General features: G+C 39.4%; 1 protein-coding gene across 1 annotated transcript in view; it reads left to right on the top strand.

Moving 5' to 3' along the window:
- Positions 1–23,358, top strand: part of kdrl (kinase insert domain receptor like) — a gene marked incomplete at its 3' end in the record, with an annotated part of 97,107 nt that extends 73,749 nt beyond the window's left edge. The window contains exons 11-13 of the mRNA XM_061930507.2: positions 3,233–3,344; positions 10,655–10,763; positions 23,074–23,358. Coding sequence (XP_061786491.1) covers positions 3,233–3,344; positions 10,655–10,763; positions 23,074–23,358 — 506 coding nt within the window. The remainder of the gene's footprint in view (positions 1–3,232; positions 3,345–10,654; positions 10,764–23,073) is intronic.
- Between the last annotated feature and the right edge of the window lie 788 nt (positions 23,359–24,146).

The raw sequence follows: 24,146 nt of genomic DNA, 5'->3' as shown, positions 1-24,146 counted from the left end.
ATTCCTCAATTAAAAATGTTACTACTTCAACATTTTTCCACCGATTTGAAAAATTCCAACACCAACCATTTCAACTAATTAACCATTCAAGTTGTTCACCATTTTCCCAAACATTTACCGCTTTTCTCGAAAATTCTAATTGTTCAGCCTATTCGGGAATCGCGGGCTTTCCGTGGAAAAATTCAAAAAATTCCCAGAATTCCAGGTTTTCCGGGACATTTTTCCCATTCAAAATGAATTGGCCATTTTTCAAACTTCCACCATTTCCACATTCTTCAACCGATTAAAACAATTCCACCTTCAACATATTCCACTCATCCTGGACATTGAAACTATTATATTTATTCATTATTATATATATATTTTTTATTTTATTTATTTATTTATTTTATTTAGGGGGAGGGGAAAAACAAAACAAAAACGTACCTATTTCTCAGTACCTGTATTATGATTTTAAATATTACTAAAAAAAAAATATATATATACAGTATATGGCAGCTCAGTCAACAGAAATTCCCAGAATTCCCATTTTTTCATACCATTTATTTGACCCATTTTTCTGGCGACTACTCCTTCCACATTTTTCAACCCACTAACCGTTCCACCGTCCAAACATTCCTCTTAATTAGGTAAAAAAAAAAAACTGGAAAAATTCCCAGTTTTCCCGAAATTCCAGGAATTCCTCAAGACCAAAAAATGTTACATTTCTCCACCGATTTGAAAAATTCCAACACCAACCATTTCAACTCATTAAGACCATTCAAGTTGTTCACCATTTTCCCAAAAATGTACCGCTTTTCTCGAAAATTCAAATTGTTCAGCCCATTTGGGAATCACGGACTTTCCGTGGAAAAATTTCCCGAAATTCCCAATTAAAAAAAATAAAAAAATCCCATTGAAATGAATGGGACATTCTTCAAAGTTGCACAATTCCCACATTTTTCATCAGATTCAAACCGTTCCAACTTCAAAATATTCAGCCTGTTTGGGAATTGTGTGCTCTACTTCAACAATTATATAAAAAAAAAATTCCAGGATTTCAGTTCAACATCAACATTGGAGCATTCACACGCAATTCCTGGAGGAATTGCCTCATGTAGTTAATAATGACATCCAGGGGCAAATTCACTGTTACAATGGCCCTCAATGAAAACCACTGAATTACAGTTTCCTTTGTCACACTGACATCATTAAAGTCTACCTTGAAGGGGGAAAAAATGAAGTAAAAAGATCAAAAGTGATGTTGTCTACTCCCCGTGCACATAACCGAATATTTGTCTTTTTGTGCGGTATTAATGATTTATGGGAGGGCGTTGTAGCTCCAACACGTACCAGGACTGCCTGCCCACCAGTCCTGAGTTTTATTTCAATGAGGAGGGGGCTTTATCGGCAGGTTGAGAAGTTATCAGCTGTCTGCCAAGGTCTGAGGATCAGCCTTATCTCCTTGGGCCAGACCATGTGTGGGGTTTTTTCCTGTCGGAGGTGACGCACAGCACAGCCCTTCCTGTGGCTGCTTCCTTCTCGGCCTCTCGTCTCGTCAGCTCGATTGTTCGCCGACGCACTTAGTGGCTGCGCTGGCAATTCTCGGCTTGCTGTCCGTTCGGCCAAAGGCCGAGACTCCACACGAGTCCTCCGACTGGTTTCTGTGTGGTCTGCCTGTTTGGATCTCCCAATAAAATACAATTACACCATAAGCAGTGAAGTTGTCACGTTGTGTAAATGGTAAATAAAAAGAGAATACAATGATTTGCAAATCCTTTTCAACTTATATTCAATTGAATAGACTGCAAAGACAAGATATTTAACGTTCCAACTGGAAAACTTTGTTATTTTTTGCAAATAATCATGAACTTAGAATTTAATGGCAGTAACACATTGCAAAAAAGTTTTTACCACTGTGTTACATGGCCTTTCCTTTTAACAACACTCCATAAAGGTTTGGGAACTGAGGAGACACATTTTTGAAGTGGAATTCTTTCCCATTCTTGCTTGATGTACAGCTTAAGTTGTTCAACAGTCTCCCTTCTGCTATTTTAGCATTCATATTGCGGCACACATTTTCAATGTCTGGACTACAGGCAGGCCACTCTAGTACCCGCACTCTTTTACTATGAAGCCATGCTATTGTGGCTTGGCATTGTCTTGCTGAAATAAGCAGGGGCGTCCATGATAACGTTGCTTGGATGGCAACATATGTCGCTCCAAAGCCTGTATGTACCTTTCAGTATTAATGGTGCCTTCACAGATGTGTAAGTTACCCATGTCTTGGGCACTAATACACCCCCATACCATCACAGATGCTGCCTTTTCAACTTTGCGCCTAGAACAATCCGGATGGTTCTTTTCCTCTTTGTTCCGGAGGACACGACGTCCACAGTTTCCAAAAACAATTTGGAATGTGGACTCGTCAGACCACAGAACACTTTTTCCACTTTGCATCAGTCCATCTTAGATGAGCTCGGGGCCCAGCGAAGTCGGCGGCGTTTCTGGGTGTTGTTGATAAATGGCTTTCGCTTTGCATGGTAGAGTTTTAACTTGCACTTACAGATGTAGCGACCAACTGTAGTTACTGACAGTGGTTTTCTGAAGTGTCCCTGAGCCCATCTGGTGATGTCCTTTACACACTGACCTGGCTTTTTGATGCAGTACCGCCTGAGGGATCGAAGGTCCGTCATATTATCGCTTACGTGCAGTGATTTCTCCGGATTCTCTGAACCTTTTGATGATATTACAGAAATCCCTAAATTCCTTGCAATATCTGGTTGAGAAATGTTGTTCTTAAACAATTTGCTCACGCATTTGTTGACAAAGTGGTGACCCTCGCCCCATCCTGTGAATGACTGAGCATTTCCTGGAAGCTGCTTTTATACCCAATCATGGCACCCACCTGTTCCCAATTAGCCTGTTCACCTGTGGGATGTTCCAAATAAGTGTTTGATGAGCATTCCGCAACTTTCTCAGTCTTTTTTGCCACTTGTGCCAGCTTTTTGGAAACATGTTGCAGGCATCAAATTCAAAATGAGCTAATATTTGCAAAAAAAAAAAGTTTTCCAAAAGGAACGTCAAGTATCTTGTCTTTGCAGTCTATTCAATTGAATATAAGTTGAAAAGGATTTGCAAATCATTGTATTCTCTTTTTATTTACCATTTACACAACGTGACAACTTCACTGCTTTTGTAGATGTTTGAGACTTGACATCCACTTTAATGGCTGTTATTCCCTCTCCTGCAGCCACATGGTCTTCTCCGAGCCAGTGGTGGTCAACATTAGCCAGAAGGGAGAACACACCAACTGGGTGAAGAGCATTACTACCAGGCCTGAAGAGGTTCAAGGGAAAAACAAGGTATGTAACATGTTTTTTTAGCAATTTTTTTGTTGCACGTTTTGTTGACAATGGCAGTGACAGATGTTCTTTTGTAGCTCCGGAACAATCCGAGCTCCACACAATATCCAATAGCAAGGTCGGATTCAAGTAGAAGTCTTCCAAGTCATATATGTGGTCTAAAATGAATAGCATTTGGACCAAAAAGCATGAAAAAGCTCAGACCAAGTCTTTATTGTTGCACTTGGAGTTATTTATTATTGGAGTAAGCGACCAGGAAAAGACCAGACATTTATTTCGGCCAAACTGGGAAAAATAAGATAGTACGATAAATGCATTGATTCCATTTTTGTTGGACACGACTTTTTTTTTTTTCCATTTTCTTACTATTAAAAAAAACAAACATAAGAAGCACAGAGCAGCGATATCCAATGTGTGGCCCAAATATATATACTGCTATATTCTATCCATCCATTTTCTACTGCTTGTCCCTTTATGAAATCTCCAGTCCTAATGACATCATGGGGCGGCATGGCGAAGTGGGTAGAGCAACCGTGCCAGAAACCTGAGGGTTGCAGGTTCGCTCCCCGCCTCTTACCATCCAAAAAAATGGCTGCCGTTGTGTCCTTGGGCGGGACACTTCACCCTTTGCCCCCGGTGCCACTCACACCGGTGAATTGAATGATGAATGATAGGTGGTGGTCGGAGGGGCCGTTGGCGCAAATTGCAGCCACGCTTCCGTCAGTCTACCCCAGGGCAGCTGTGGCTATGAAAGTAGCTTACCACCACCAGGTGTGAATGATTGATGGCTTCTACATGTAAAGCCACTTTGGGTACTTAGAAAAGCGCTATATGAATCCCAGTTATTATTATTATTATTATTATTATTATCATGAAACCTCCAGTCCTAATGACATCACGAAATCTCCACACCTAATGACATCATGAAACCTCCAGTCCTAATGACATCACGAAATCTCCAGTTCTAATGACATCATGAAACCTCCAGTCCTAACGACATCATGAAATCTCCACACCTAATGACATCATGAAATCTCCAGTCCTAATGACATCATGAAATCTCCAGTCCTAATGACATCATGAAATCTCCACACCTAATGACATCACAAAACCTCCAGTTCTAATGACATCATGAAATCTCCACACCTAACGACATCATGAAATCTCCACACTTAATGACATCATGAAATCTCCATACCTAATGACATCATGAAATATCCACACCTAATGACGTCATGAAATCTCCAGTCCTAATGACATCATGAAATCTCCAGTCCTAATGACATCATGAAATCTCCACACCTAATGACATGAAATGTCCAGTCCTAATGACATCATGAAATCTCAACACCTAATGACATCATGAAATCTCCACACCTAATGACATCATGAAATCTCCAGTTCTAATGACATCACAAAACCTCCAGTTCTAATGACATCATGAAATCTCCACACCTAACGACATCATGAAATCTCCACACTTAATGACATCATGAAATCTTCATACCTAATGACATCATGAAATATCCACACCTAATGACGTCATGAAATCTCCAGTCCTAATGACATCATGAAATCTCCACACCTAATGACATCATGAAATCTCCAGTCCTAATGACATCATGAAATCTCCACGCCTAATGACATGAAATGTCCAGTCCTAATGACATGAAATGTCCAGTCCTAATGACATCATGAAATCTCAACACCTAATGACATCATGAAATCTCCACACCTAATGACATCATGAAATCTCCAGTTCTAATGACATCACAAAACCTCCAGTTCTAATGACATCATGAAATCTCCACACCTAACGACATCATGAAATCTCCACACCTAATGACATCATGAAATCTCCAGTCCTAATGACATCATGAAATCTCCAGTCCTAATGACATCATGAAATCTCCACACCTAATGACATCACAAAACCTCCAGTTCTAATGACATCATGAAATCTCCACACCTAACGACATCATGAAATCTCCACACTTAATGACATCATGAAATCTCCATACCTAATGACATCATGAAATATCCACACCTAATGACGTCATGAAATCTCCAGTCCTAATGACATCATGAAATCTCCAGTCCTAATGACATCATGAAATCTCCACACCTAATGACATGAAATGTCCAGTCCTAATGACATCATGAAATCTCAACACCTAATGACATCATGAAATCTCCACACCTAATGACATCATGAAATCTCCAGTTCTAATGACATCACAAAACCTCCAGTTCTAATGACATCATGAAATCTCCACACCTAACGACATCATGAAATCTCCACACTTAATGACATCATGAAATCTTCATACCTAATGACATCATGAAATCTCCACACCTAATGACATCATGAAATCTCCAGTCCTAATGACATCATGAAATCTCCAGTCCTAATGACATCATGAAATCTCCACGCCTAATGACATGAAATGTCCAGTCCTAATGACATCATGAAATCTCAACACCTAATGACATCATGAAATCTCCACACCTAATGACATCATGAAATCTCCAGTTCTAATGACATCACAAAACCTCCAGTTCTAATGACATCATGAAATCTCCACACCTAACGACATCATGAAATCTCCACACTTAATGACATCATGAAATCTTCATACCTAATGACATCATGAAATATCCACACCTAATGACTTCATGAAATCTCCAGTCCTAATGACATCATGAAATCTCCACACCTAATGACATCATGAAATCTCCAGTCCTAATGACATCATGAAATCTCCACGCCTAATGACATGAAATGTCCAGTCCTAATGACATGAAATGTCCAGTCCTAATGACATCATGAAATCTCAACACCTAATGACATCATGAAATCTCCACACCTAATGACATCATGAAATCTCCAGTTCTAATGACATCACAAAACCTCCAGTTCTAATGACATCATGAAATCTCCACACCTAACGACATCATGAAATCTCCACAACTAATGACATCATGAAATCTCCAGTCCTAATGACATCATGAAATCTCCAGTCCTAATGACATCATGAAATCTCCACACCTAATGACATCACAAAACCTCCAGTTCTAATGACATCATGAAATCTCCACACCTAACGACATCATGAAATCTCCACACTTAATGACATCATGAAATCTCCATACCTAATGACATCATGAAATATCCACACCTAATGACGTCATGAAATCTCCAGTCCTAATGACATCATGAAATCTCCAGTCCTAATGACATCATGAAATCTCCACACCTAATGACATGAAATGTCCAGTCCTAATGACATCATGAAATCTCAACACCTAATGACATCATGAAATCTCCACACCTAATGACATCATGAAATCTCAACACCTAATGACATCATGAAATCTCCACACCTAACGACATCATGAAATCTCCACAACTAATGACATCATGAAATCTCCACACCTAATGACATCATGAAATCTCCAGTCCTAATGACATCATGAAATCTCCAGTCCTAATGACATCATGAAATCTCCACACCTAATGACATCATGAAATCTCCAGTCCTAATGACATCATGAAATCTCCACACCTAATGACGAGGAATAGCTAACCATGCTTCACTACACACCGTAGGAGGATACAATAGCGCACCGGCGTCACAATGTAAACAAACGCCATAGGTGGATCTACATCTGACATCCACTGTCATGATACCAAGTACAGAAGCGTATCTAGTCGATACTACTATGATTACATCGACATCTTCTTTCGATTTTGTAAAATTTACATTATGTTTACAAACTTAGGAAATACGTCCCTGGACACATGAGGACTTTGAATATGACCAATGAATGATCCTGTAACTACTTGGTATCGGATCGATACCTAAATGTTTGGTATCATCCCAAACTAATGTAAAGTATCAAACAACAGAAGAATAAGTGATTATTACATTTTAACAGAAGTGTAAATAGAACATGTTAAAACAGAAAATAGGCAGATATTAACAGTAAATGAACAAGTGGATTAATGATCCACTTTTACAGTTTGTCCTTTATAATGTGTACAAAATAATAGGTGTATAAATGACACAATATGTTACTGCATACGTCAGCAGACTAATTAGGAGTCTTTGTTTGTTTACTTACTACTAAAAGACAAGTTGTCTAGTATGTTCACTATTTTATTTAAGGACTTAATTGCAGTAATAAACATGTTTAATATAACCTAAGATTTTTTTGTTAAAATAAAGCAAATAATGAAATTTTTTAGCGTTTGCCCTTTGTTTAGAAAAGTATCGAAACACATTGGTATCGGGACAACCTTACACTGGATTGGCTTTTGACGAAGAATATTAAAGTGATTGCCACATTTTAATATTTAAAAAAAAAAAGTTGAGACACCTCTGGTGTAGAGAAAAAAACAAAACACCATCGTTACTTAAAATATGTAAAAGCAAAAATTTGAAAAAGAAAATAAATAATAAAACAAGGTAGACATAATGTGTGAAATGCGCCCCTCTACCTCAAAGAACTACTCACCCCTAAATCCTCCACACGACACCTCCGCTCCAGACAGGCTAACCTCCGAAGACAATGCTACGAACAATGCTCTCCCTGACCACCTGAGGGCACCACAGACTGTGGATGCTTTTAAAAACCCTTCTTTTTAAAAAAGCCTTTTTTTCTTTTCTTTTTTTTTAGATATATGCATACTAGTTTTAGCTATTTGGTTGTTGTCGTTTTTATTTTTATTTATTTTTTATTATCTTTTTATTTTTATTTTTTTTAATTAATACACTGTAGCACTTTGAGGTTGTTTACTCAATGTAAAGTGCTTTTTACAAATAAAATCTATTATTATTATTATTGTGTATTTTTAGTGGTTGCATTTTTAAGTATAAACACCTTTTTAAAATGATATCAGAAGAGGTATATTGAGAGTAATTCAATTCAAATATTTAGCTTGAATCCGGTTTAGTCAACTTACAAATTGCCTTTTTGGCTGAAATGTCATTTGGAAGACTCTGCAATGTAAACACGGCCCACAATGAAGAAAGTAGCTCCTCCGTCACATAATCAGGAGCAGATTTGACTTTCTTCTCCATAGATGCTCGCCGGGTCAAATTCAACTTACATGCAAAATTGCAATCCTGGCTGTTTATTGAACTGGCCTAATAAAAGTCAATTGTGTCATTTTCACAGGGCGTCGGGTCTAATGCGTGTCCGCCATAAATATCCAGGCACCACTTATTTACAAGTACCTGCGGCCCAAGCGCGGTTTGCTTTACGAGGGTGGCGACTAAGGGTCAATGATAACAAGCGCGGAGTTTAAAAGGAGAAGGGATTTGCCGCTGAATTCCTGTCTGTCACTCCACATAAATCGCGGGCGGCCCATGAATGAGGCGGCGGTCACGGCGGGGCCTCCCCCCCAAAAAGGGCCCGCCGGGGAAGGGACAAAAAAGGGAAAACGCAGGCGTGAGACATTGGCACAAAGGTCAGCATCCGTCTGGGTCAATATGTCGTCCTTTAAGTGACTGCTTTCAGCTCGGGTTACTTCATGGTGAATAACGGCCGGAACATAACCCCATACCAGTCAATGTCGTCCAAGCTCTTAGCAGTCATACTACTGTGTATGAAGTACTCATGCTTCACAGTTTTTACCAAATAAGTGAGGTGTCCATCCTAGTGCCAGTTGGCAGAATTTGAATACAAGGTACAAAGGTAACCTCTTACGCTACAAATCCCAAATAAACTGCAAAGACAAGATATTTAATGTTGTTCAACAGTCTTTGTTGTGCTATTTTAGGCTTCATATTGCACCACACATTTTCAATGGGAGACAGGTCTGGACTACAGGCAGGCCAGTCTAGTACCTGCACTCTTTTACTATGAAGCCACGTTGTTGTAACACGTGGCTTGGCATTGTCTTGCTGAAATAAGCAGGGGTGTCCATGATAACGTCGCTTGAATGGCAACATATGTCGCTCCAAAACCTGTATGTACCTTTCAGCGTTAATGGTGCCTTCACAGATGTGTAAGTTACCCATGCTTTGGGCACTAATACACCCCCATAACATCACAGATGCTGCCTTTTACACTTAGCGCCTAGAACAATCCGGATGGTTCTTTTCCTCTTTGTTCCGGAGGACACAACATCCACAGTTTCCAAAAACAATTCGAAATGTGGACTCCTCAGACCACAGAACACTTTTCCGCTTTGCATCAGTCCATCTTAGATGAGCTCGGGGCCCAGCGAAGTCGGCGGCGTTTCTGGGTGTTGTTGATCAATGGCTTTTGCTTTGCATAGTAGAGTTTTAACTAGCACTTACGGATGTAGCGACCAACTGTAGTTACTGACAGTGGGTTTCTGAAGTGTTCCTGAGCCCACGTGGTGATATCCTTTACACACCGACGCCGCTTTTTGATGCAGTACCGCCTGAGGGATTGAAGGGTACGGGCGTTCAATGTTGGTTTTCAGCCTCGCTGCTTACGTGCAGTGATTTCTCCAGATTCTCTGAACCTTTTGATGATATTACAGAGCGTAGATGTTGAAATCCCTAAATTCCTTGCAATAGCTGGTTGAGAAATGTTGTTCTTAAACAATTTGCTCACGCATTTGTTGACAAAGTGGTGACCCTCGCCCCGTCCTTGTTTGTGAATGACTGAGCATTTCATGGAAGCTCCTTTTATACCCAATCATGGCACCCACCTGTTCCCAATGAGCCTGCTCACCTGTGGGATGTTCCAAATAAGTGTTTGATGCGCATTCCTCAACTTTCTCAGTCTTTTTTTGCCACTTGTGCCAGCTTTTTTGAAACATGTTGCAGGCATCAAATTCCAAATGAGCTAATATTTGCAAAAATGAACAAAGTTTACCAGTTTGAACGTTAAATATCTTGTCTTTGCAGTCTATTCAATTGAATATAAGTTGAAAAGGATTTGCAAATCATTGGTTTTGGGTTTTGTACGTTTACTTTTTATTGATGTTGCTGCACCTCGAATCTATTGTCTATCCTTATTTGCTGCACTCTTGAGAAAATAGATGCTCGGACTTTGAAGTTGCAGGTTTTTACGACTTGGTGAAAGAAAAAAAACCTTCCGCATGGACATGACACCGCCTCTAGACAGGCTTCACTACACATCTGAAAATGACTCAGACCCAGATCTCACAGACAGGCACAGCGGCGTGTTCCTAGTCGGGCTTACTTTAAAGCACTTTTTAAACCGTCTCAATCCCAACATCAAGGGAAGATTTGGTCTGTCGATAGAAAAAAAAAAAAAAACCCGAAGTCTTTCTCTGATTGTTTCTTTGTTCTGTTGATCCCATTCAGACTGTGAGCACCCTGGTGGTAGGAGAAGCCAACGTGTCAGGAAATTACACCTGTTTGGCCCAGAATGAAGAAGGCAAAACCACAATGGCCGTTCCTTTCTATGTAACTGGTGAGTACCGACCCTAATGTCACATCAAGTACTGTACAGTATTCCTAAGAAATACAATTAGAAAACCTCCAGTCACAATCAAAAAGTTAAACATCATGTCATGGCTGTCTTGAGTTTACAATCATTTCTACAACTCTTATTTTTTTTGTGATGTAGTGATTGGAGCACATACTTGTTGGTCACAAAAAACATTCATGAAGTTTGCTTCTTTTATGAATTTATTATGGGTCTACTGAAAATGTGAGCAAATGTAAAAGTATACATACAGCAATGTTAATATTTGCTTACATGTCCCTTGGCAAGTTTCACTGCAATAAGGCGCTTTTGGTAGCCATCCACAAGCTTCTGGCAAAGGTTGAATTCTTGACAAAATTGGTGCAGTTCAGCTAAAATTGTTGATTTTCTGCACCCAAGACTGTCAGGTGCAAACACCGAACTATCTACAAACCCCGTTTCCATATGAGTTGGGAAATTGTGTTTGATGTAAATATAAACGGAATACAATGATTTGCAAATTCTTTTCAACCCATATTCAATTGAATGCACTACAAAGACAACATATTTGATGTTCAAACTCATACACTTTTTTTTTTTTTTTTGCAAATAATAATTAACTTAGAATGTCATGGCTGCAACACGTGCCAAAGTAGTTGGGAAAGGGCATGTTCACCACTGTGTTACATGGCCTTTCCTTTTAACAACACTCAGTAAATGTTTGGGAACTGAGGAGACACATTTTTGAAGCTTCTCAGGTGGAATTCTTTCCCATTCTTGCTTGATGTACAGCTTAAGTTGTTCAAGAAGTCCGTTGTGGTATTTTAGGCTTCATAATGCGCCACACATTTTCAATGGGAGACAGGTCTGGACTACAGGCAGGCCAGTCTAGTACCCACACTCTTTTACTATGAAGCCATGTTGATGTAACACGTGGCTTGGCATTGTCTTGCTGAAATAAGCAGGGGCGTCCATGGTAACGTTGCTTGGATGGCAACATATGTTGCTCCAAAAGCTGTATGTACCTTTCAGCATTAATGGTGCCTTCACAGATGTGTAAGTTACCCATGTCTTGGGCACTAATACACCCCCATACCATCACAGATGCTGGCTTTTACACTTTGCGCCTAGAACAATCCGGATGGTTCTTTTCCTCTTTGGTCCGGAGGACACGACGTCCACAGTTTCCAAAAACAATTTGAAATGTGGACTCATCAGACCACAGAACACTTTTCCACTTTGTATCAGTCCATCTTAGATGAGCTCAGGCCCAGCGAAGCCGACGGCGTTTCTGGGTGTTGTTGATAAACGGTTTTTGCCTTGCATAGGAGAGTTTTAAATTACACTTACAGATGTAGAGACCAACTGTAGTTACTGACAGTGGGTTTCTGAAGTGTTCCTGAGCCCATGTGGTGATATCCTTTACACACTGATGTCGCTTGTTGATGCAGTACAGCCTGAGGTATTGAAGGTCACGGGCTTAGCCATGATTTCTCCAGATTCTCTGAACCCTTTGACGATATTACGGACCATAGATGGTGAAATCCCTGAATTCCTTACAATAGCTGGTTGAGAAACGTTCTTAAACTGTTCAACAATTTGCTCACGCATTTGTTGACAAAGTGGTGACCTTCGCCCCATCCTTGTTTGTGAATGACTGAGCATTTCATGGAATCTACTTTTATACCCAATCATGGCACCCACCTGTTCCCAATTTGCCTGTTCACCTGTGGGATGTTCCAAATAAGTGTTTGATGAGCATTCCTCAACTTTATCAGTATTTATTGCCACCTTTCCCAACTTCTTTGTCACGTGTTGCTGGCATCAAATTCTAAAGTTAATGATTATTTTCCAAAAAAAAAAAAGTTTATCAGTTTGAACATCAAATATGTTGTCTTCGTAGCATATTCAACTGAATATGGGTTGAAAATGATTTGCAAATCATTGTATTCCGTTTATATTTACATCTAACACAATTTCCCAACTCATATGGAAACGGGGTTTGTAGTACACAAGACAAGAAGAAGGAATCAGGCAGACAGAGTTAAATTTTGCTCATGAGGAGAAACGTTTGAGGCTGTACACTCCGTTACAGTTTCACCCTACGCTCTAAGGTACAGTCCCACGTGCTCCTCTATTTATTTGGGAGTTCCCTAGTTCACATCACTGAGGCTGCTTCTGAAGGGAGGAGTAATGCAAGCAGCCCCCAGTAGACACAATACGTGATTATTCAGAATGGAAATGTGCTGACACTCGTGATTTGGCCCTGTCTCCGTTTTGTCTGTGTTGAGGTACTCGAAGGCTGTCAGCAGGCAGGGTCTGGAAACAAACTGCTGATGCGAGACAACTCGCAATGGAAGATTACAAGTCATGTGCCTTTGCACAGATTGAAAAGTACAACTTCAGCACAATAGATAATAACTATAGCAACAGCCTTTATGCGTAAGAGTTGTGTGATAACTTACACATAATTATACTAGCAAAGACCCAACCTCCGGGCTGATGATTTTAGCTTGTCCTGAAGAATTTGGAGGTAATCCTCCTTTTTCCATCGTCCCATTTACTCTCTGTAAAGCACCAGTTCCATTGGCAGCAAAACAGGCCCAGAGCATAACACTATCACCACCATGATTGACGGTAGGAATGGTGTTCCTGGGATTAAGGGCCTCCCCTTTCTCCTACAAACATATTGCTGGGTATTGTAGCCAAACAGCTAAATTTTTTGTTTCAACTGACATCACACGGACAAAGATAAGACCTTCTGGAGGAAAGTTCTGTGGTCACATTTTCAGTAGACCCATAATAAATTCATAAAAGGACCAAACTTCATGAATGTTTTTTGTGACCAACAAGTATGTGCTCCAATTACCAAAAAATAAGGGTTGTAGAAATGATTGGAAACTCAAGATAGCCGTGACATTATGTTCTTTTATGTAAACTATTGATCGCGACTGTATGCGGATAGGGGTCCTTCTCAATATGCCGATACGCTGAGGAAATGGGTTCCAACCTTAGCACGGTTTCTGGTACTGTATGTGCACCAGGAACATATGGGGTTGGTATTTGCTTGGCACGATATAAATGCATCACATGTCATGATTTGTCTAATTTGTGTATTGATATGGTCAATCAATCAATCAATCAAAGTTTACTTATATAGCCCTAAATCACAAGTGTCTCAAAGGGCTTCCTTCACAAGCCACAACGACATCCTCCTGGTCGTAGGCTATATGATGATTACCGGTACCAAAATATTAGTATCGGGACAACACTACTTTATCAGTACCGGAACACCATACAACCCATCCATCTTCTTCCGCTTATCCGAAGTCGGGTCGCGGGGCAGCAGCCTAAGCAGGGAATCCCAGACTTTCCTCTCCCCAGCCACTTCGTCCAGCTCTTCCTTGGGATCTCGAGGCGTTCCCAGGCCAGCCGGGAGACATAGTCTTCCCAACGTGTCCTGGGTCTTCCCCGTGGCCTCCTACCGGTCGGACGTGCCCTAAACACCTTCCTAGGGAGGCGTTCGGGTGGCATCCTGACCAGATGCCCGAACCACCTCATCTGGCTCCTCTCCATGTGGAGGAGCAGCGGCTTTACTTTGAGCTCCTCCCGGATGGCAGAGCTTCTCACCCTATCTCTAAGGGAGAGCCCCGCCACCCGGTGGAGGAAACTCATTTCGGCCGCTTGTACCCGTGATCTTGTCCTTTCGGTCATAACCCAAATCTCATGACCATAGGTGAGGATGGGAACGTAGATCGACCGGTAAATTGAGAGCTTTGCCTTCCAGCTCAGCTCCTTCTTCACCACAACGGATCAATACAGCGTCCGCATTACTGAAGACGCCGCACCGATCCGCCTGTCAATCTCACGATCCACTCTTCCCTCACTCGTGAACAAGACTCCGAGGTATTTGAACTCCTCCACTTGGGGCAAGATCTCCTCCCCAACCCGGAGATGACACTCCACCCTTTTCCGGGCGAGAACCATGGACTCGGACTTGGAGATGCTGATTCCCATCCCAGTCGCTTCACACTCGGCTGCGAACCGATCCAGTGAGAGCTGAAGATCTTGGCCAGATGAAGCCATCAGGACCACATCATCTGCAGAAAGCAGAGACCTAATCCTGCAGCCACCAAACCGGATCCCCTCAACGCCCTGACTGCGCCTAGAAATTCTGTCCGTAAAAGTTATGAACGGAATCGGTGACAAAGGGCAGCCTTGGCGGAGTCCAACCCTCACTGGAAACGGGTCCCTAACTATGAAAATATTAGATTTATCTTTCATAGTCATACAGTCCTTTGTTGACCGCGGTGAGGCCTGTAAGCAATTAGCATTGGGCGACTGTAATTCTAACAACCCGGTTTGAACATGAGTGTTTCTTGTACAATACAGGACTAGAGACGGGGGGGGGGATTAATCCAAAGCAGGCACTCCTGTAGCTGCGCAGCAAACAAATCCCGAGCCATATGGAGTGCCATAATGGCACGCGTTGAAAAAACCAGCTATGAATAACTGCATTCTTTCCAGTCAGGTCATTCTTTTGTGTCTGTGAGAACGACGCAATGAGAATGTGCCATTTATGGGCTTTTTTTTTCTTCTTCTTCTTCTTCTAACAAACAAAGACTTGGGCACAGATGGAATTGGGTGAACCCTAGTAAATATTAGACCCCTCCACGTTCAAGTGTTCCCTAGAGCAGGGGTCCCCAACTTTGTTTGCTCCAGGGACCGGTTTAATGTAGGCATTATTTTCAGGGACCGGCTTTCCACTTGTGGCGGATAAATACATGTGTAGCAAATAAGTGCATGAAAAAATGAATACATGAAAAAACTCACCATAACAATGAATTAGTGGGAACCCCTGGCCTTTGCAAAAATAAAGCTCTCCATAGACATCATTCAAGTTTGTTTAAGTCTAAGTCTAAGGCATTATATCTGTACGGTACTTAGACCTTGTAGATCATTAAAGTGTGTCTATGTCTAAGTCTAAGGCATTATATCTGTACGGTACTTAGACCTTGTGGATCATTCAAGTTTGTCTAAGTCTAAGGCATTATATCTGTATGGTACTTAGACCTTGTAGATCATTAAAGTTTGTCTAAGTCCAAGGCATTATATCTGTACAGTACTTAGACCTTGTAGATCATTAAAGTGTGTCTAAGTCTTAGGCATTATATATGTACGGTACTTAGATCTTGTAGTTCATTAAAGTGTGTCTAAGTCTAAGACATTATATCTGTACGGTACTTAGACCTTGTGGATCATTCAAGTTTGTCTAAGTCTAAGGCATTATACCTGTACGGTACTTAGACCTTGTGGATCATTAAAGTGTGTCTAAGTCAAAGTCTAAGGCCTTATATCTGTACGGTACTTAGACCTTGTGGATCATTCAAGTTTGTCTAAGGCATTATATCTGTACGGTACTTAGACCTTGTAGATCATTAAAGTGTGTCTAAGTCTAAGGCATTATATCTGTACGGTACTTAGAACTTGTGGATCATTACAGTTTGTCTAAGTCTAAGGCATTATATCTGTACGGTACTTAGACCTTGTGGATCATTCAAGTTTGTCTAAGTCTAAGTCTAAGGCATTATATCTGTACGGTACTTAGACCTTGTAGATCATTAAAGTGTGTCTATGTCTAAGTCTAAGGCATTACATCTGTACGGTACTTAGACCTTGTAGATCATTAAAGTGTGTCTAAGTCTAAGTCCAAGGCATTATATCTGTACGGTACTTAGACCTTGTGGATCATTAAAGTTTGTCTAAGTCTAAGGCATTATATCTGTACGGTACTTAGACCTTGTGGACCATAAAAGTGTGGCTAAGTCTAAGTCTAAGGCATTATATCTGTACGGTACTTAGACCTTGTAGATCATTAAAGTTTGTCTAAGTCTAGGTCCAAGGCATTACATCTGTACGGTACTTAGACCTTGTTGATCAATAAAGTGTGTATAAGTCTAAGGCAGTATATCTGTATGGTACTTAAACATTGTGGATCATTCAAGATTGTCTAAGTCTAAGTCTAAGGCATTATATCTGTATGGTACTTAGACCTTGTAGATCATTAAAGTTTGTCTCAGTCTAAGGCATTATATCTGTACGGTACTTAGAACTTGTGGATCATTAAAGTCTGTCTAAGTCTGAGTCTAAGGCATTATATCTGTACGGTACTTAGACCTTGTAGATCATTAAAGTGTGTCTAAGTCTAAGGCATTATATCTGTACGGTACTTAGACCTTGTGGATCATTAAAGTGTGTCTAAGTCTAAGTCCAAGGCATTATATCTGTACGGTACTTAGACCTTGTGGATCATTAAAGTTTGTCTAAGTCCAAGGCATTATATCTGTACGGTACTTAGACCTTGTGGATCAATAAAGTGTGTCTAAGTCTAAGGCATTATATCTGTACGGTACTTAGACCTTGTGGATCATTAAAGTGTGGCTAAGTCTAAGGCATTATATCTGTACGGTACTTAGACCTTGTGGATCATTAAAGTTTGTCTAAGGCATTATATCTGTACGGTACTTAGACCTTGTAGATCATTAAAGTGTGTCTAAGTCTAAGGCATTATATCTGTATGGTACTTAAACATTGTGGATCATTCAAGATTGTCTAAGTCTAAGGCATTACATCTGTATGGTACTTAGACCTTGTGGATCATTACTAAGTCTAAGTCTAAGGCATTATATCTGTACGGTACTTAGACCTTGTAGATCATTAAAGTTTGTCTAAGTCTAGGTCCAAGGCATTACATCTGTACGGTACTTAGACCTTGTTGATCAATAAAGTGTGTATAAGTCTAAGGCATTATATCTGTATGGTACTTAAACATTGTGGATCATTCAAGTTGTCTAAGTCTAAGGCATTACATCTGTATGGTACTTAGACCTTGTGGATCATTACTAAGTCTAAGTCTAAGGCATTATATCTGTATGGTACTTAAACCTTGTAGATCATTAAAGTTTGTCTCAGTCTAAGGCATTATATCTGTACGGTACTTAGAACTTGTGGATCATTAAAGTCTGTCTAAGTCTGAGTCTAAGGCATTATATCTGTACGGTACTTTGACCTTGTAGATCATTAAAGTTTGTCTAAGTCTAAGGCATTATATCTGTATGGTATTTAGACCTTGTAGATCATTAAAGTGTGTCTAAGTCTAAGGCATTATATCTGTACGGTACTTAGACCTTGTGGATCATTAAAGTTTGTCTAAGTCCAAGGCATTATATCTGTACGGTACTTAGACCTTGTGGATCATTCAAGATTGTCTAAGTCTAAGGCATTATATCTGTACGGTACTTAGACCTTGTAGATCATTAAAGTGTGTCTAAGTTTAAGTCTGAGGCATTATATCTGTACGGTACTTAGAACTTGTGGATCATTCAAGATTGTCTAAGTCCAAGGCATTATATCTGTACGGCACTTAGACCTTGTAGATCATTAAAGTGTGTCTAAGTCTAAGTCTAAGGCATTATATCTGTACGGTACTTAGACCTTGTGGATCTTTCAAGATTGTTTAAGTCTAAGGCATTATATCTGTACGGTACTTAGACCTTATAGATCATTAAAGTGTGTCTAAGTCTAAGTCTAAGGCATTATATCTGTACGGTACTTAGACCTTGTGGATCATTCAAGATTGTCTAAGTCTAAGGCATTATATCTGTACGGTACTTAGACCTTGTAGATCATTAAAGTGTGTCTAAGTTTAAGTCTGAGGCATTATATCTGTACGGTACTTAGAACTTGTGGATCATTCAAGATTGTCTAAGTCTAAGGCATTATATCTGTACGGCACTTAGACTTTGTAGATCATTAAAGTGTGTCTAAGTCTAAGTCTAAGGCATTATATCTGTACGGTACTTAGACCTTGTGGATCTTTCAAGATTGTTTAAGTCTAAGGCATTATATCTGTACGGTACTTAGACCTTATAGATCATTAAAGTGTGTCTAAGTCTAAGTCTAAGGCATTATATCTGTACGGTACTTAGACCTTGTGGATCATTCAAGATTGTCTAAGTCTAAGGCATTATATCTGTACGGTACTTAGACCTTGTAGATCATTAAAGTGTGTCTAAGTTTAAGTCTGAGGCATTATATCTGTACGGTACTTAGACCTTGTGGATCTTTCAAGATTGTTTAAGTCTAAGGCATTATATCTGTACGGTACTTAGACCTTATAGATCATTAAAGTGTGTCTAAGTCTAAGTCTAAGGCATTATATCTGTACGGCACTTAGACCTTGTAGATCATTAAAGTGTGTCTAAGTCTAAGTCTAAGGCATTATATCTGTACGGTACTTAGACCTTGTGGATCTTTCAAGATTGTTTAAGTCTAAGGCATTATATCTGTACGGTACTTAGACCTTATAGATCATTAAAGTGTGTCTAAGTCTAAGTCTAAGGCATTATATCTGTACGGTACTTAGACCTTGTGGATCATTCAAGATTGTCTAAGTCTAAGGCATTATATCTGTACGGTACTTAGACCTTGTAGATCATTAAAGTGTGTCTAAGTTTAAGTCTGAGGCATTATATCTGTACGGTACTTAGACCTTGTGGATCTTTCAAGATTGTTTAAGTCTAAGGCATTATATCTGTACGGTACTTAGACCTTATAGATCATTAAAGTGTGTCTAAGTCTAAGTCTAAGGCATTATATCTGTACGGCACTTAGACCTTGTAGATCATTAAAGTGTGTCTAAGTCTAAGTCTAAGGCATTATATCTGTACGGTACTTAGACCTTGTGGATCATTCAAGTTTGTCTAAGTATTTTCTTTCTATAAACAAACTATTGGTGTGTCCGGTGGGACTGACGACAGTTAAGTGGGAGAAAATGTGGTCGGTTATAAATGATTTAATGTCTCTGTGCGGCCCGGTAACAAATGCGTCACGGACCGGTGGTTGGGGACCACTGCCCTAGAGTAATTCCCCTCTCATCCAGAGGTGGAGAAAACTAAGGATGGAGGAATGCCTCCAAAAAGAAAAAAAAATGTACTAACAGCTGTCTTCTCTTACGGAACACAGAATGCTTTCCAGCGATCTGAATAAACAAGCACAGTCTGGTCCCCCCCCCCCCCCCCCGGGGGGGCCCTTGACTTAGCTTCCCTGCAATCGGACCACTGTGCCATCGGCGACGCTGTCGTCCAGCAACGTGCTTCCAATTAGCCGTGATGAAACAGGAAATAAGCGCCGACTTGACATTCTTGTCCTCGCAGCAAGATGCTCTGTGTCCTAAAGTCTTGTACAAAAACACTTCCCTCACAAGACCACGTCAGTCCACTCTCCAGAGATCCTGGGGACATTCTGTTTTGTTACTGTGAACGTACAGTAGGCGACATCCGCCAGAGGATACTCATTTAAAACCTTTTAGGATAGTCATCTCAATTCCTTCGTTTTGCGTAAAAATGGCAAAACTTTGCAAAAATTGGCACGTTTGTTCCCTGTAACAAAAAGCTCAATTGAAAACCATTAAAAAAAATGTTTCTAATAATCTGAATCTGAACATAAACCAATGCAATCTTGGATATTTTTGAGATGTAAATTTGGTTTATGAGTTATGTTTGAATACATTTGTATTGCTTTTTTCGCAATATCTCAGGATTCTAAGAACATTACTGTCATATTGAGTAAAAAACTAATTGTTGTGTTTGGAAACCTTACACATGCATATGTTTCTAGTCAAACTCACAAAGATACATTATTAGACATTTTGCATGTTTGGTTTAGGAGTTATGTTTGAATAAATTGTTATTGCTTTTTTTGCAATATCTCAAGATTCTAAGAACATTACTGTCTTATTGAGTAAAATCTAATTTTTGTGTTTGGAAAACTTACAAACACATGTTTCTCGTAAAACTCACAAAGATACATTATTCAGGCAGTATCAGACATTTTGCATGTTTGGTTTCGGAGTTATGTTTAGTATGACAGTTATACTGTCATATTGAGTAAAAAACATATTTATGTCTTTGCAAACCTTATAAAATAAAATGTTTCTAGTAAAACTCACAAAGATACATTATTAGACATGTTTCATATTTGGTTTAGGAGTTATGTTTGAATACATTTTGTATTGCTTTTTTCGCATTATCTCAGGATTCTAAGAAAATTACAGTAATTGAAAAATATATTTTTTATTTCTATTAATCTGAATCTGAACACAAACTAATACAATCTTGGATATTTTTGAGATGTAAATTTGGTTTAGGAGTTATGTTTTGAATACATTTTTATTGCTTTTTTCGCATTATCTCAGGATTCTAAGAAAATTACTGTCATTGAGTAAAAAACTACATTTTGTGTTTGCAAATCTTACAAAAGCTCATGATTCGAGTACAACTTGATTTGCACTGGCCTTTAATTTAAATTTGTGATATTTTTCCACCAGATGGCGCTAGTCTTTCCCATTCAAAGCATGCAGCGACAGTCGACACTTTAATGTTTTGTAAACGTCTATGTATGCCTCTATTGATATTAAGAAGGGTGTATATGGAAAATATATATATATATATATATATATATATATATATATATATATTGTTTGCATTTTTGTTGCATATCTGGCACTCCACAAAAAAATAAAGCATTAAATCTATGTTACTGCCAATCATGAGGCAAATAATGAACTATATTACAAAACCCAAAAGCAGTGAAGTTGTCACGTTGTGTAAATGGTAAATAAAAACAGAATACAATGATTTGCAAATCCTTTTCAACTTATATTCAATGGAATAGACTGCAAACACAAGATATTTAATGTTCACACTGAGAAACCTAGATTTTTTTTGGCAAATAATCATTAACTTAGCATTTAATGGCAGCAACACATTTCAAAAAAGTTGTCACAAGGGCATTTTTACCACTGTGTTACATGGCCTTTCCTTTTAACAACACTCAGTAAAGGTTTGGGAACTGAGGAGACACATTTTTGACGTGGAATTCTTTCCCATTCTTGCTTGATGTACAGCTTAAGTTGTTCAACAGTCTCCTTTCTGCTATTTTAGCCTTCATATTGCACCACACATTTTCAATGGGAGACAGGTCTGGACTACAGGCAGGCCAGTCTAGTACCCGCACTCTTTTACTGCGAAGCCACGCTGTTGTAACACGTGGCTTGGCATTGTCTTGCTGAAATAAGCAGGGGCGTCCATGATAACGTTGCTTGGATGACAACATATGTTGCTCCAAAACCTGTATGTACCTTTCAGCATTAATGGTGCCTTCACAGATGTGTAAGTTACCCATGCCTTGGGCACTAATACACCCCCATACCATCACACATGCTGGCTTTTCAACTTTGCGCCTAGAACAATCCGGATGGTTCTTTTCCTCTTTGTTCCTTTCGCTTTGCATAGTAGAGTTTTAACTTGCACTTCCAGATGTAGCGACCAACTGTAGTTACTGACAGTGGTTTTCTGAAGTGCCCATGTGGCGATATCCTTTACACACTGTTGTCGCTTTTTGATGCAATACCGCCTGAGTGATCGAAGGTCACGGGCATTCAATGTTGGTTTTCAGCCTTGCTGCTTACGTGCAGTGATTTCTCCAGATTCTCTGAAGCTTTTTGATGATATTACGGACCGTAGATGGTGAAATCCCTAAATTCCTTGCAAAAGCTGGTTGAGAAATGTTGTTCTTAAACAATTTGCATACGCATTTGTTGACAAAGTAGTGACCCTCGCTCCGTCCTTGTTTGTGAACGACTGAGCATTTCATGGACGCTGCTTTTATACCCAATCATGGCACCCACCCGTTCCCAATTAGCCTGTTCACCCGTGGGATGCTCCAAATAAGTGTTTGATGAGCATTCCTCAACGCTCTGTCTTTTTTGCCACTTGTGCCAGCTTTTTTGCAACATGTTGCAGGCGTCAAGCTCCAAATGAGCTAATATTTGCAAAAAATAACAAGGTTTGCCAGTTCCAACGTTAAATATCTTGTCTTTGCAGTCTATTCAATTGAATATAAGTTGAAAATAATTTGCAAATGATTGTATTCTCTTTTTATTTACCATTTACACAACGTGACAACTTCTCTGCTTTTGGGTTTTGTATTTTGTGTACTGTAAATGGTTAGTATTTTCATGCACACTACAAAATAGTTATTATTTGATATGTACAGGCTACATATTAGTGAAATATTGACTCATTTTAAATTAGAAAATGGTTAATATTTCATTTTTTTGCAGCTATTTTGGGGTCAAATGTGTGAGTGAATTTGAAGGACCTCCTAAACGTCCAACACAGATGGACACTGAGCCTCACAGCAAACACTGCGGATGTTGTAGCATCATCCTTTCAAGTCTCTTTCTCCACACCAGATCACCAGGATGCCATATCCATCCAGCCTCAGTCTGCCCTGGAGAGAGACCACGTCACCTTGAGCTGCCGGGCCTCTCGTTACCTTTACACACACTTGCAGTGGTTGGATTCCAGGAATCGCACCATCACCTCAAATGTGTCCGCTCTTCAATTCAGCCTTTACTCCATTTCCATTTCCCTCCACCTGCACAATGTGAGCAGAAACAGCACCGCAGGCTACAAGTGTCGGGCTGAAAAGCAGCGAAATAAGGTGGAGGTCAAGTCAGCTGCTCTGAATGTGATTGGTAAGTAAGACATCATTATCTTTTTAACCACTTCAAATGATCACATGCAAATAGTGTGTGACCTTGTGGCAAGATTGCATTACAATAGAACAGGGGTGTCCAAAGTGTGGCCCAGGGGTCATTTCTGGCTCACTGCTAAAATCTAACTGCCTGCGACACGTTCTGCAAATACTATAAAAAACAAATATATCATTAAAAAAGTGGAATAAAAGAGCAAACAGGTGAATTGTAATGAGAAAAAGATGCAATGTTAGCTCTAATAACACAAGGCTGCCATGCAGGCTGTATTTTTCTTCCAAGCTGCCATTGCTCAAAAAATGACAATTAATCAAAATCAATGTTGTTTGGAATTATTGAGCTATTAAAGGCTCTAATTACTTCAGTCAAAATTTCTGTTTTGCATATTTTAAGGGGATAATATTGCATATTTTGTGTATTTGCCATATATATATATATATTTTTTTTTATTATTAATTATTTTTTATTTTTTTAAAGGCATAAGACAAAAAACAAAAAACAAATAATATAAACTTTTATTGTGGAACTTTGTTTATATACTCATTGTTCAAAATATAATAATGAATCAAAATCAATGTTGTTTTGAATTTATTGACCTAGTAACGGCTAAAAATTCCGTTTGGGGGAGATAATATTGCATATTTTGTGTGTTTGCCTTATATATATATATATATATATAAGGCAAACACACAAAATATGCAATGTTATCCCCCCAATAATATGACATATTTTGTGTGTTTGCCATATAATATATAATATAACATTTTCCA

Source organism: Nerophis lumbriciformis, linkage group LG36, assembly GCF_033978685.3.
Source record: "Nerophis lumbriciformis linkage group LG36, RoL_Nlum_v2.1, whole genome shotgun sequence".
Taxonomy (NCBI): Eukaryota; Metazoa; Chordata; class Actinopteri; order Syngnathiformes; family Syngnathidae; genus Nerophis; species Nerophis lumbriciformis.
Note: the sequence above shows the minus strand (reverse complement) of the source record. Positions and strands in the feature narration are given on the sequence as shown.